Genomic DNA, 15,661 nt, shown 5'->3' on the forward strand with positions numbered 1-15,661 from the left:
AGAAAAATTATAGTTGAATTTACACCGAGAGAGTTTCCTTGTTAATACATTCCTTTAGGAGCGAATGCATCTTTTGATAGTTTCGAAAGGACGCTAAGTGTTATCTCCTGTCTCAAGTTTCAGAAGTTATAGACAATGCACTTACCTTGTGCGGCGTACTTGTTCGAATTTCCGGCTGACCGTTGTCTCTGGTCATGTTCGTCGTGCTCGCAGTTGACTGTCCCCTATCCTCGACTCTTCCATTTCCTGATAGAATACTATTACCGGCCGGAGGCAGGTGATCCCCTGCGTTACCTGGCGGCCTTTTCACCCTGATCTTGTTGTTATTGTTATTGTTATTGTTGGCGGTGGTGGCGGCACCGTTACTGCTGCTGCTCTGAAAGTAGTGAGTGCCGGTCCTGATATTGATGTAATATTCGGGCGGAAAACTAGTGCCGGGCGAGGTGCCGTCGGTTGAATAGCCGGTTGAGTACGCACTCTCCGGTGAGGAGAGACTCACACTTCCGGCGGTACCGCCGGAAGTGCCAGACGAGGTGGTCACTGTCGCGCCGTAGTTGCCCCCGTGCAACCGGATACCGTCCACGTTCTTCGTCGGCGAATCCACTGGATGTACCTGGGGAAAAGATCAAAAGATTGAATCGTGCTCGCGCGCACGTGCACGCATCCTAATTGTTTTATTTATTTCTATGCAGTTAATTTTTTTCAATAAACGATGTTTCCACTCAAGATAAATTAATGATAATAATCGTAATAACAATATTTTCATTCAATATAAATTGAAAATAATAATAATGATTATATCAATGCTTATTTAAGATTATCACACAGAAAAAACAAATTTTGCTGAAGTATGTAAAAATTTTAGCTAGATATAGATTTGAAAATAATTTTATTAAATTAAAAAAATAATTATGTATATAAAATTTTTAAACATGATAAATAATATCGTAAGTTTTGACATTCTAGCAACTAAATTAACTGTCTTAATTAATTTGATAGACTAATAAAATTATTTTCAGATCTAGCTAAATTTTTAGATACTTCAGCAAAATCGTTCTTTGTAAAACAAGTTTGGCAGATCTTTTAATGTTGATCACACGTTTAAATTAAACCATAAATAATGTACTGAATCAATTTATTGAATAATTAATAGATATATATGAATGATGATATTTGTGAAACAGATGAAATTATTTTCACTAAAAAAATAATCAAAGATGTACACAGAAATATCGAATATAAAAAATACAGATGCAATAAATATTTATATAAAAAATTAATGTGTTTCAAAATGATGAAAGAGGCACTTTAAAAAAATTATTACAAAGTATCTTTTTAGATTCAGATTTTTCGGAACAGCTTTCAAAAGTCAAAAATATTAATGATCTTCAAAAATTCACGTTTTATATAGTAATTCAAAAAACACACAATAAAAAGAAAGAATGTATAACCGCGAAAATTCAATACTGTCTGTATTAATGTACGGTTTCAATAAGACAATCGTCTGATGACTGCACAAAATCTGAGGATTACTGCAGCGATCTGCAATGGATGGCGTGAAAGAACGCAGGACTCGCCTGCCGGGGTGTGTCGAGAAAAGAATACTGAACTCTTTTTCTATCCGCCTTAACGATAAGCGTCGACGTGCCCTGGCAACTCCTTCCATGGAAAACGCCGACCTAAGGGTCTGTTAGCGGAGAAACGAACGGGGGTAACGAGCAAACGCTGGCAAGCAGTAGGAAAATAGGGGAAGCACTTCGCAAACTAGTTCGCCGATAATGACGATGAATCCGACGAGCGTGCACCTTTCGAGATACTTCGGGACTGAGTACTCGTGAGCAATCGCGAGTGAAAGCAATTAATGTTAGACCCATATAAAATTTCGCAACGCAACGACTGTCGAAACGATAAAGAGAATTCCAAACTTTAGGAAATTGCACTGAAAAGTTAAGTTTTTATTTGTACTGAGTGTTATAGATATATCACGAGACATAAGAATGTTAACCTAATATTAAAATATTGTGTTTTATTTTCAAACTGCATAAGACTATAATAAGATTAAGTACGTCAAGAATTTCTTATCTTGTTATCAGAAATTCTTTCTGAAAGAGCATTCTTTCTTTCGGAGAAAAATTTGTAAGCTTCTTTTTACACAGAAAGAGAGAATCGTATTGTAACAATATCGTATATAAGGATGTTTAAAAATGTAATTGAAATTATATGTGTCAATGTAATTTCAATTAAAAAGTATAATTTAAATCAAATTACGAAATAAGAGATACGGGAGGATCATGAAACATCAAAGATTTACTTGGGATTGTTTCGCAAAGTGACCGAGAAATTACGATAAGGTTGCTCACCTGATGCAAAGCGGGCGATCTGTTGGCGCTATGGCTCCTGGGGGAGTTGCAGGTCGAGTCGAATCCTTTGTCGCCCTTCTTCCGGTCCTTCTTCTTTTTCGATCGCACGATGTGTGCCTCCATCCATGTGCGCAATTTCGTCCCGAACATGTTGCACACGAGTGTCGGTTAACAGAGCGGTGCCTCGTCGAAAATGCCCAAGTGGATAGAGGACTCCTTCCCACGATTATCGTCCGTCGGAATCGGCTGCAATCGCGTTATTTGCGCACACGTCCACTGCTTGAGCGTTCCATTTCATGGTGAAACAGGATCTCTGTAACGAGAAGAAATTCGCTCGTTTAATCTTGCTACGAATCGCGATGGTGATGATTGAGAGATGATCGAGAGTGCTGCTTCTACCAGAGAAATTTGATACAAGCACGTGTGCGCGAATGTAAAAAAGTAAAAAGATATATCCTAGAATCGATTATCTTATCAAGTTTTACCTGCGTCGTGTGAAAAGTAATTCTAATGTTATGAAGATTTTACAAATTATGTATGAGATGATTATTAACAACAGTTATTAATGTGTACTTTAATAATATGGAATTATATCCTATAATATAATTCTTGCTTTAGCATAAAAATTCACTTCTAACAGTATTATCGAAGTAATTAATCAACATGTATTTCGAAAAAATATAAAGATATATGGATAAGATATATGAAATTCACAAAAATTATTATTATCGGGATAAAATCTCGCTCGAAATATCAATATTCATTTATTTTGTATTATACATAAAAAACCGATTTTGCTGAAGTATCTAAAAATTTGGAAGCTAAAAGTGGATCTAAAAATAATTATATAGGACGCACAAACTAATAGCTAGAATGTCAATTTTTTGCCGTTCATCGTGCTCTAATTTCCTACATAATTATTTTAATGATTCAAAAATTATTTTTAAATCTGTATCCAGCTAAATTTTTAAATATTTTAATTAAATTTTTTCCGTCTGTTATTGCAATCTAACTCCTTTGAAGTCGTATATATTTCACGGAATGTAATGTAATTGTAGTCATGGCATAATTATAATTGATCTACCGATTAGATTTAATCATTACGTGGACAAACGATCGCGATCGCCAGTGTCAAGTTTCGTCCAGTTCTCTTGATCGTATTACCTCGTAGATCACCGTACGCTGCTTGTCGTGAACACGATTATTACAGCATCGTGTTACATTGCTATTTACACATGCTCTTCGTACGACTCGTTCCACGGATCGTCAATAGTCTGCGTCACGGCCATCTACGAAAGCTCGTATTAACGTACTAAGTGATCCGTCGTCGCTTTTACGATATTTTTCTTATCTTTAGACGAACGATGGGCCATCAACCTGAATCGTTCCCTGATCTCACGAGACAATAAATCTGTAACGGAAGACATATGCACGCCACCATGTAAACTCCCGTGTCGCAAAGCGTGGATTTATGTCATTGCCAGTGAAGAAAAAATATCATGATCGATCTCATTTCAATGCTGACTTTTACTATCTGCAGGAAATATAAACGAAATTTATCGCTTCGAAATTTGATAACAGATTCAAAATAAACTTCTCTTTAAGTTTTATTATTCAAATAAAATGCAAAATTCAATCTTTGATCCTTTAAGTTTTGGGGACTTAAAGGAGGGGATGAGATAAATTTTCTACCCGAGTTTGTTGAGTTTCAAATCAAGTGAGACACTTGATTCTCTTCGACCATTCTCATTACGGCCGGGGGTGGTAATCAGCGAGCTAAACTTAATTAGGAATCGACCACCAGGGGGTTGAGCAATTTAACGGACCGAATAATTAATGCGCCACGTGTTTGGGAAGACTGCACTAATTTAAACCGTTCCAAGGTCGCAAAATAAAAACTATATGAAAAATAAATACTATAAAATTTATTTTCGTCATACGATTTTTACGGACCATATTCTGTAATTTTTAACAATCGTATAATTGTGTAGAAAAGAAAAAATCGTCCACTAATAACTTTTCCTTTTCTATACAAACTTTCGATATTAATATTCGATATTAATTGTTAAGGCTTATAAAATTCTATAAACAATGATGATGTTTCATCAATAAATAATAACAAAATTATTGTAAATTCAATAACATCTCCGTAGCTATTATCCTTACATTGAGAAAAAAATATAGTTAATTTTAATAAATATTTAGTTCAATACTGCCAATTAAACATTTTTAAACACAACTTACAATAAGTAAATATTGGTTCAATAAAAAAAATGATTGTTAAATCAAATTAACATTTCTTGTATCAAATAAATACGTGTATATCTTTATATTTAACAAATATTTAGTTGGCAATATTCAATTAAATATTTATTAAAATTGACTATTTTTTTTAATGTAGCTATTATTGAGTTTAGAATAATTTTATCGATATTTTTTTGTTACAAAATAAGAAATTTTTTACTAACGACAATCATTAATAATCAGTAAGGATTATTGAAAAGAGTCTTAAATGTCGAAGAAAATGGAGTCTGAAAATTTCGATATTGGAGAGAAATTTCTCTTGTCATACATCTAGAGAAAAGATTGCTTCGATTTAAAGAAATTTTCTTTGCTACACGGTTAAAGAAAAAAATGTCTTTGTGAAAAAATTTTGTTGAAAGTCAAGAAATCGTGATTTGAACATCATTTCTTTAAATCAAATAAATTTTATTTGATTTTAAAAAATAATGTTTAAATTAAAGAAATTTGTTCACAAATCAAAGAAATTTTTTCTTTAACCGTATAGCAAAGAAAAACTTCGTTAAATCGAAGCAACCTTTTCTCTGGGTATAGAATTTAAATTTTAGAAGTGAGATTAAATCTTATCGCCTATACGTGCTATAAGAGCAAGCGTTACTTTTCGAGGTTTCTATACTTTTAAAGAATCTTTTCAAGTCTTCTACATTTATAATATTCAATTACGTTGAGCAAGTCACCGTTGTTTGCCATCGTCGATTTATGCCATCGACGAGGAGATACAAATTTGCATAAATGTGATCAAAAGTCGCAGATTTCGGAAACTGGCGGTAGAGTGATCTCTTTATGGAAATAAGCTGTCGCACCAACTTTCAAGAAGTACCAAAGAGGTTTTAGTCCAACCAACCGAATTTTAATCAGGACTTTCCGTCATCGTCTCGAAACTTTTTAAGTGTAAGAAAATGATGTTGAACGCATCGATTTTTAAACAACTAGATCGCCAACTTGAATTTGTCATGCACGACGGAAGTTTTTCGGATGTAATAATCTCATTACATACAGAATTAGCAGAGTTAATTAAGCTCCGTGCGGCTGACAGAATTTTGTGAGGCATTAAATGCAGGCCTGGCGGAGCGTACAATCACAAATCTCTCTTTTGCCCTTCCGGCTTAAAAGGGCTTACAATAATTTATAAATTTCTCTCTTATATTTCCACTTTTACGATCTCACTCACTTATATTGTTAATATTTTAGTATCATTTTCACGCCAGTTCGTCCCTGTTCTTCTTTCTCTTTCGTTTATTTCCTTACTATCTAATCAATTCTGCTATTTGATTTTACGTTTTCTGCTATAAAATTTACAAGCCTCTTCTTGCTTTTACCATACTCCATATGTTCCAATCGCCTACGGAAGAAACGTGATGCGAAAGAATTCCCTCTTCTTTTCCCGTATCCTTATTGGTTTTCCTACAAGTTATTGCGCCTTCCATCTTCTCTTAAAATCCACAAATCGACTTCGTTATTCCTTGCGCATTTTTTATTCATTCTCATCATCCACAGAACAGAGATATGATTCCTTCCTCAGCCGGAAACCATCTCACGTATACCTTCTCCGTATATACCGCATACTATATGCAAAAGCTGCACGCTATGTGCGAGTTATAGATGGATATATGTAAACTTTGTCGTAATGCATATTTACTCACGAAGCCAGACTCCTCGATCTTGGCGCGGCATTTATCAATCTTCAGACTAGAAAGGGCTTTTCGCGAAATAAATATTTCGTCGACCGCGCCCGCGTCATTGTCGTCGACGCGATTGAATCGTCCTGTGCATCTCTTTCTCCTGCCTCCGACTTGAAGGTTTCGTCCTACGTGAGCAGAAACCGGAAGACGAAGACGACGATGATGACGGCAACGACGTCGACGACGTTCTCGAATCGAACGCGACGAATTTCTCGTGGGAATGACATCGTGACTGGAGAATGGATGAATCGAGTTTCGTTCGAAAAACCACAATTAAAAAATTGAATAGAAAAAAAACTGAAAAGATTGATGTCCTGTAAGATGAAAATTTCTATAGATCGATTCTAAGGAAGTACGTGGCTCTGACCTGGATGACGAAAAGAAGAGAATCAAGTTTCATTTAAAAAAATGTTAATTACTTTGAATTAGAAAAATCATTTCCAAAGGCGATTAAAAATTATATAACTAAAAAAATTAGAATAAAGATAAAAATTTCTTTGAACGTCGTACGGAAAGAATAGTTTTGTTAAAAACTGAACTAGATTGTGAGTTAATATAATTCCATTTTATAGATTTTATAATTTTAATTAAATTATATTTATGATATTATAATTACGATATTAAAGGATATATTACAATTTAATATTCAGAGCAAACTGTGTCGAGCAAAAATCAATTGGCTAAAGATGATGTATAATATCGAACTTTCAGATTTGTTAGAAGGTTTACTTCTCGCTTAAATGGAAATTTCTTGATTAAAAAGTGCTTCCAAGATGGCACATCGAGCGACATGGAATATCTTTCTCTCTGCTTGCTGCGAACTGCCTCGAACGAGTGCTCGTCAGATATCTTAATCGCATCTGGCATCGCGACGCTCGTTAAGACATCGCTTGCTCGCCTGCCATTCGTGATGATCCGATTGCGTATGCTAACGCGCAAGTTATAACGCAGTTAAATTCGCCATCTCAGTCCTTCGTCCTTGCCCTCGCCCTTGTCTTCGTCGTCGTCATCACCAAGTCCCGGGATTTCATTTCCATAATGTTTCGGCGAAATTTAAGGACATCTAGAAGGATAACCAACCTCCGGAACCCGGAGAGAGAATCCTCGTTAGTCTGGGACCGCAGTCTCCATACTTCATCCCTCTTCTTCCCTGTATCGTCATATCGACTTTGTGCGAACAAAGCGATTCACTTTGAATCACTTGCATGTTCAATTCATGAAGTTTATCAGTTTGACATTACGAAGTAGATCGAACTCTCTCTCTCTCTCTCTCTCTCTCTCTCTCTCTCTCTATCTATCTATCTATCTATCTATCTATCTTTTTCTCTCTCTTTCTTGGTGGCGATCATTCAATGGAGATACTAATTAACTCCTTAAATTTTCGTTTTTCTGAGACTGACAACTCTACATCCGTGATTGTTGGATAAGTATAATGGAAGCAAAAAAAGCGGTTCTTCGTAAAAATTAAATATTTAAAAAATTTATTTTAGAATTATTTTAGAAAATAATGCATTTAGTGCGTAATTTTCTCATTTTATAATAATATATAGAAAGATTTTGCTGAAGTATTTAAGAATTTAGCTAAATAAAGATTTGAAAATAATTTTATTGAATTTTTTGATACATTGTTCTCTCATCATGCTTGAGTTTTTCTAGATAATTATTTTTAAAAGCAAAAATTTTGACGTTCTGTTCAAGCAATGATGGTCTAATAAAATTATTTTCAAATCTATAGCTAGCTAAATTTTTAGATATTTCAACAAAACTGTATAATATCTACATTTCATTGTATATCTGATATTTTACTATCTTATTTCTTCTCATTTTACTGTAAATTCCTCTTTTTATCTATTATAGAATACTAAATGCAATCAGAATACTAAATGCATATTTATTTTATATTCACAATAAGACATTAATTAATGTAAATTGTTCAATTTAACATATTATTAATTTATATGTATTTTGCGCTTTATGTATAACTGATATTCATAATGTCAATCATCAAGACAGCTAAAACTAATTCAATATACTCTCTATTTCAAAGGTGAAAGTGCTCCGGTAGCTCAAAGGATTAAACTAATATATGACACATCGCTACACTCCAGTGAAAACGTCGAGATGGAGTTAGAGGAGGCCGGAGGGGAGGTAATTTTCAGGGTTAACGAGGGTTCCTTTGGCCAGGATGTGCAGCAGTATCGCAATATCGATGAATGGTCAGAGACAAGAGCTCGTTAGTCTCGTTACAGTTCCGGCAAACGGGGAAGGAGCGGGGTTTCGAGTGAGTGCACTCCCTGTATACCCTGTATAATGCCAGCCCCTATAATTTATCGTGGTCGAGCCGGTGTGTAATAACGATGATATCGGGGTAACTTTTGACTTAATTAAAGCGAGGCTTATCGCCTGACCGGGGAGACATGCTGGTCCTCGTTGAAATTTTGCTTTTTTCGCGGTCTTTTCACCAAGTCAGCGCAAAATTTGCGCGAGATTACCGTGCGGGTCACCATACAAGTGTAATCCGCTTATCTGAATCATACAGCATACCTGACGTATTCCTGAAATAATACTTAACCCATTAAATATTAAGGGAGAATGGTCTTCGCAGCTGTTACTTAAGATGTAATCTGCCTTAAGAGGTCTTAAAATAAGGAGTTTATTAGGTACAAACATACCTATATGTATATCCAGATATCGAGAAATAGCTTCCTTTAATATGGAGAAATAATTTAAAAGCTACTGCTAAGGGGCGTCGAAATGAATGCGGAACATTACTAATATTGCCGTTCGCGATGCGTAAATCCGAATGCCGGGAATACACGGAATATTAAGGAAACTTTCGGCGTAACATATCGGCCATTAATCATCGTACCCCGTTGCGGGGTGGTCGCCTAGTATTTCCCCTCAGTGAAATGGAAATTGCCTTAATGCGTGTACGGTATTCCCCAATATACACGGATAGAATTTCAGAGTACTTGTATGGAACTTAGTGATTTTCCATATCACAAAATGTAGCTGCATTCGAAATTTCAAGAGAGAAATATATTTTCGTATAGGGTCAGAAAGGAAATAGTACATATATCCCTGTACTTTATTGCTAAACCAAAAAAACTTCTTACACAAATTAAATTTGATACATTTTATGTATTCTAAATTAAATTTCTGTGTTAATTTAATACAAGATAAATATATTAGGAAATAACATAAATATTATATAAAAAATTAACAAAAACGTAATATTAACACAATTTATAAGCAATTAATTTCTTCATTAAAATTAACATTTATAATATGTCAAATTAATACATTTTATTCATTTAGCTAAGTTAAACAAAATTTATGTTTTTAAAAAATATTATTATGTTTAACACAAAAATATTAATTTAATATAATTAGATTATAAGTTAACACTTATAGATATGTTAGCAATTCAACAAAAAATTTTAATAAGAACTTGAGATCGTTTCAAACAAAAATACAAAATTTTTTTTTACTGTATGTAGATTAAATCTAATTAAATAATTAATATGTAGTAATGTTCTTAAATTTTTAAAACAAATAAATACGTTATTATAACATAAAATTTCTGCTCAAATTTTTACGCAAAAAGACTAAGTACCAATTAATTACACTATAACTGCCTCTGTTTCTTTTTTTTGGAACATATGGTGCGCACTTATGTAATTTAACTTTTATTTTCACGGTGGATGCCTGCAGATCCTTGTCTCTTTCTTCTCTTATACCTTTTTTAATCTAAGGAATGTCTGGGAGCGTCTTGAATATGGGTCTCTTGGTTTAATTTAGAAAATGTGTGTAATAACTCTGTGTAGTTACTTATTCACTTAAGGAATTAATCAAAGGTTTTTTAAAAATATTATAAAACTTAATATAACAAACAGAAGAGAAAACATAAAATAAGTTTTTATAATTTTCTTTCTTTCTTTCTTATATAAAAATATTCAAATAAAAAATACATATCTTAAAATAAAATAAGTTTTTGCATAGGATTTTATTATTGTTTCTCAAAATAATTGATTGATTCCTTAAATCATTATAATATTAAAAACCTTACATGTATCTTTAATTAACTATTCTAATTAAAAAATACATATGTAAGAATAATATCGATATGTTGAAACACTGTGTCTTTTAAATTTATAATATTTCCGTAATGTAATCTTTCCTGCCTGAGGGAGATTTTTCCATGTTTTAACCTTTTTTTTTTTAATTTACCATATGCCCCGGGAATTCCAACATTAGTACATAACAAACGACATACAATGACGCGTTAATTACTAGAGAGTAGCAGTCCGAGGATGGGATTCGCGATTCGACGAAATTCACGACCCTTTACTTAACGGCTCTTAGAATGAACATGTAAATGACAGTAACATCGCGTGCACGTTGAACACAATTAATTCACGACACGTGGCATCAGTCATGCGCGTATTATTAGCAGTGCCTGTTTCACGGCTGTAATAATCAACGTTTGCGTGTAAAGACGTCGTCGTAAAATTTGTATCGACTGATTTGTACCTTTCGACAGTCCTCCTTTGGGCCAAGGCTCGCCTTTGTTAAGGCGGATCAACGTCTCGTCGCGTCGATTAATATGCATGAGACACGTACACGGTGTCTCGATATTCTCCATCTTAACTTTAACAATAAATTCTCAAACTTCAATCTGAAGCTCATTTTGTTTTGCTTAGAATATTGAAGTATCGAGCTTCATGTTAATAAAATCAGGAAAACAATATTAAAAAAAATTATACAAAAGTAAATGTATACGAAAACAACAGTTTTGCTGAAATATCTAAAAAGTTAAATACAGATCTGAAAATAATTTTATTGGATTATCAAAATAATAAAATATAAATTGCTTAAGCTCATTTTGCTAGAATAAAAAAATTGCTCATCATAACTAACTTTACTACATAATTATTTTAATGGTCCAAAAAAATTATTTTCAAATCTACATCTAGATTTTAGATATTTCAATAAAATCGTTGTTTTTAACATAAAAATTGCAGCATTATTCATCATGTTTCCTGCATAATTATTTTTATAATCCAATAAAATTATTTTTAAATCTGTATCTATTTCTAGATACTTCAGCAAAATCGTTCTTTCCGTGTAGAAGGACAAAGTTACGATAAAAAGATAAAGCTAGACGAGAAAAATCTTAAAAATACATGATTTTTGTATCTAACTCTTACCTAACTCTTACCAATTATATTTAAATATGTTTATCTTGATAAATTTCGATTTATAGGCACTGCGCATTGACGTACATTAAAGTAGTTGTACAAATTAATGTAAAAATACATATTTAATATGAATATATATTAAACCGACATCTTCAGTACACTTTATTGTGCTGTTTAAATATATATGAAAAACTTCATTTTATTCAAAATATTTATACTTCACTTTTACACTCAAATTAGATCAACATATAAAAATTTAATGTGTATCAGTGCCTCCAATCGAATTCATTCGCTATTAATAGATTACCTGCATGAAAAAGATTTTAGCAATCTAATTTCAATTTGTCTTGAACTTCATCCGAATTTTTATCGATCAAAGTCTCATTATAAGACAAATCATGCAAAAATATTTCTGGATTTATTTCTGCATGTGCTAAAGTGAGGCGATTTTTCATCTGAATTGCTTCCGTAATAAAGAGGAAACTAAAGCGTCGTATGATCTACGACTTGTACGCTAATCGCGTATATGCAAATGTCACCCTTATCAGGTACACACGTACACGCCTAGTACATGTGTACGGCTTAGTGTAACATCGTTTCGACGGTATTACAAGTAACTCGAGATTTCTCGTTGGATCTTGATCAACGATTTTGTGCGTATTACAGAACCGCGCACACGCAATCAAGCCCGCACGAGCGTATGAAAATTTCACTTTCCACCGTGCTGATACGAATATATTAATATTGTATTATGCCGGCGTTGCTGTGATTTTTACAAATGTTTTTTTTATCTTCCAATTCCGTAAATAAGACAACGGCGATAAAAATCTAGAAAATTTGATCCTATCGATAAATTGGACTTTTTAAATCTTGGGTATTTTATTAAATCTTTCTCGAAAAAATTATTTAGATTTAAACATTCTTCGAGAAATAATTGGAGATTTGTGGAACTGAAAAATGTTAGATCTTCGATATTCCAATCTTCAAAACATAAGTTTGTGACTTTAAATCTGTTGGAAAACTTTAAAATTTAGGAATATTCAAGTCTATCAGCCTTTAACTTTTTAAAAAGTAGAAAAGTAGAAAATCTTATAAAGCCGTAAGTATAAAGTATCCTCAATTTATTGCATTTTTTGAAAAAAGCGATAGTAAAAGCCAAAGAAATATACAAAATATTAAAACTGTTTCAAAGCTAAATATTATTTTTTAATATAAAACTTTTTAATTTATTTTCTGTTAAACGTTTATGTTAATATATGCTATATACTTATTATAGTCAAAGTTGTACTTTCAAAGCAACTATAATGTTGGAGATACTTGGAACTTCGATAATTAAATCCAAATGAAGAGATCTTGGAAGATTCACATTACAGGAGCAAGACAAATTTAACAATTTACACGCAAAGAATGATTTTGCTGAAACAAGTATAATTAAAAGTATATATACATATATAGATCTAAAAATAATTTTATTGGATTATCAAAATAATTATATAGAAAATTCGAGCATGATGAGCAATGCTGCAAAAAGAAATTTGATATTTTAACAACCAGTTCGAGTATTTTATACAATTATTTTAATGATCCAATAAAATTTTTCTATATCTAGCTAAAATTTTAGATATACTTTAGTTATACTATAAAATCCTTCTTTTCGTGTACCGTCATCTAAGATTGAGTCGGTGATCTCCGGAGAAAGGTATCATCAGAAAAATACCGGCTCTGATTCTAGCTATGTCGCATTTCCGTTTCTTCCTCTTGCGAGACCTTCCTGGCGGCGAGAAGTCAGTCGACTCTTCCTGTGGAGCACACGTGCGACGGATTAAAAGCGGACGGAAATTATGGCGGTGGCAACGCCGCTGGGATTCCCTCCCCGGACATCCCACGGGACCCCATGTCGCCGGAAATAAAGGTGCCAAGCTACTGGCTGAAGGGAGTGGTTAAATTCACTGACACTGCAGTGTGGCGGGATAGACTTCGACCCCTCGATGTGCTGAAGTTCCACAAGGACCTGACAACCAACATCCTTCTTTCTGTCTGAGGGGGAAACAAAGCGATGATAACGTTTGCCCGCTGTAAAAGTGTTTTCCGTGACCATAAGAGAAGGTGCAGACTAAAGATTCTCTAATAAGAATCTGAATACGAGCCACAGTTTCATTTATAGTTTTAACAAAAATCTGTGAGAGAGCCTTCATACCTGCGAGAGGACACTGTGACATTATTATTTCTTTCTCTTTTTTTTGTCTATTTCTTTCTCTTTCTCTTTTTCTATCTCTTAGAAATTGTTAAAATAGTGGACCAATCAAAAGAGGCTTTCTCATATCCAGATTCTTATTAGAGGATCTCTAATGTAAACTAAATGTGCACAACTGGAAGATCGAAGATATGAAGATGCAAGATCAAATCTAAAGATATCCACGATTTTATAAATTGAAAATGTAAAATATCTATGTGAAAAGGATTAATTTTGTTCAAGTATCTAAAAATTTAGCTAAATACAGATTTGAAAATAATTTTGTTGGACTATCAAAATAATGAAATAGGACGCTCAAATTGATTGCTAGAATGTCAAAACTTTTTTCAGCACTGCTTGAGATTCCTACGTAATTTTGATCCAATAAAATAATTTCTAGATCTATAGCTAATTTTTAGACACTTCAAAATAGACACTTTTAAAATTCTCTTCTCTCTTTCTCTCTCTCTTTCCGTATACGATTTTTAAAATTCAATATTCATGTTTTCTAAAAGTTCAAAACTCTAGAAATGAAAACTGATTCAAACTTCATCTAATGTACGAACGATCTAATGTGCAAATAATCACAAATTTGAAAGAAACTCTGAAATATTCGGTTTTCACATTTTTAAAATCCTAGAGATCCTATCCGAAGCTCAGAATTTCACTGATCTTGAGTTTGCGAAACTCCGAGGGTACATAAGTAGAAATGAAACAGCATAGTCAGATGAATGTACGAAATATTCATGTTAATTCAGAATCTGTTTTCGTGATCGTTTCATCTCGCACGCGAGTGAGAGACGCAGTTGCACAACTCGTGGAGTGTATGCATGCATAATGATCAAATAACTTTTTCTCTCTGTGTTACGGATCGCTTTTGCAGGCAACAACGGAGCGCGTTGTACTCAAGACACGCGTACTTAATTACTTAATTAAGTAACGCGAGAACATGACTGTGGAATAGCTTACAGTGCAGCATTATCGATCCGTTATATACTAAAATATATATAAAAGGAGATTTACGTGATGATAAAGAGATAATTCATGTCTTTTAAACTAGAGAAACTGGCTTTTTGTCAGTAGAAGCTCGCCAAACTTTGAGAGAGTTGAAAGAAGTTGGAAATAATGGTGCTATACGTTTGCGATGTGATTTAAAGTTCTTCTCGGTCGAAACACATTCTTCCGTTCTGGTTATACCAGTGTTCACGAGGAATCACCCTTTAGCCCAAGGGAGCTATGCTGCAGATTCAACAGACATTCCTTATGAAAGGAGGGGCTTTTTGGGAAGGGTGGACTACCTCCGGTATTTTATGATATAACGACGATTGTGGGTGCAAACTGATCCTTGTTCTCGATCAAGCAGAGATGAATGTATAAAATATATTAGTTAAACAATAAAATTGATAACTTCTAAAAAATTGATCTAACCCAAGTCATCTGAAATATTTTTATTCACCAGCGACGATAAAATATTATTGTAAAAGATATTGATTTTCTTTCCTTTTTAATTTGACTATTACTTAAACTTTATTTTTGCTTAAGAAATACTATCACAACAAAGTTATTTAACCTGTTTCCACTTAATGTGTAACTTTAATTGGTTTCTACTCACTTTTTTTTCAGAAAATCTTAAATCCATAATATGTTCTTAAATGTCAATAAAAATCAGAAAACAATCAGTAATAATAATGATTTTAAATAGGATAAGATAAAAAAACATTTACGTAAAAAAATAATCATTCCTGAGTTAAGTATAATTATTCAATATTACTTATTTATTTAATAATTTGAGCAACACAGTTTTTATAATACAAAAAAATTAAATAAATATAGATATATAATGTAATATAAAATATGTGTATTTAATTAAAATATATATTATTC

At 33.0% G+C, this 15,661-nt stretch overlaps 1 protein-coding gene across 2 annotated transcripts in view; it reads right to left on the reverse strand.

Moving 5' to 3' along the window:
* Positions 1-15,661, reverse strand: part of LOC108694281 — a 97,447-nt gene that overhangs the window by 9,195 nt on the left and 72,591 nt on the right. For both annotated transcript variants that reach the window (XM_018203667.1, XM_018203668.1), the window contains exons 2-3: positions 2,361-2,673; positions 146-613 (exon numbers count right to left, since the gene is read on the reverse strand). In XM_018203667.1, the coding sequence (XP_018059156.1) occupies positions 146-613; positions 2,361-2,510 (618 nt within the window). In that variant the 5' untranslated portion in view covers positions 2,511-2,673. The remainder of the gene's footprint in view (positions 1-145; positions 614-2,360; positions 2,674-15,661) is intronic.

Source organism: Atta colombica, unplaced genomic scaffold (genome assembly GCF_001594045.1).
Source record: "Atta colombica isolate Treedump-2 unplaced genomic scaffold, Acol1.0 scaffold12, whole genome shotgun sequence".
NCBI lineage: Eukaryota > Metazoa > Arthropoda > Insecta > Hymenoptera > Formicidae > Atta > Atta colombica.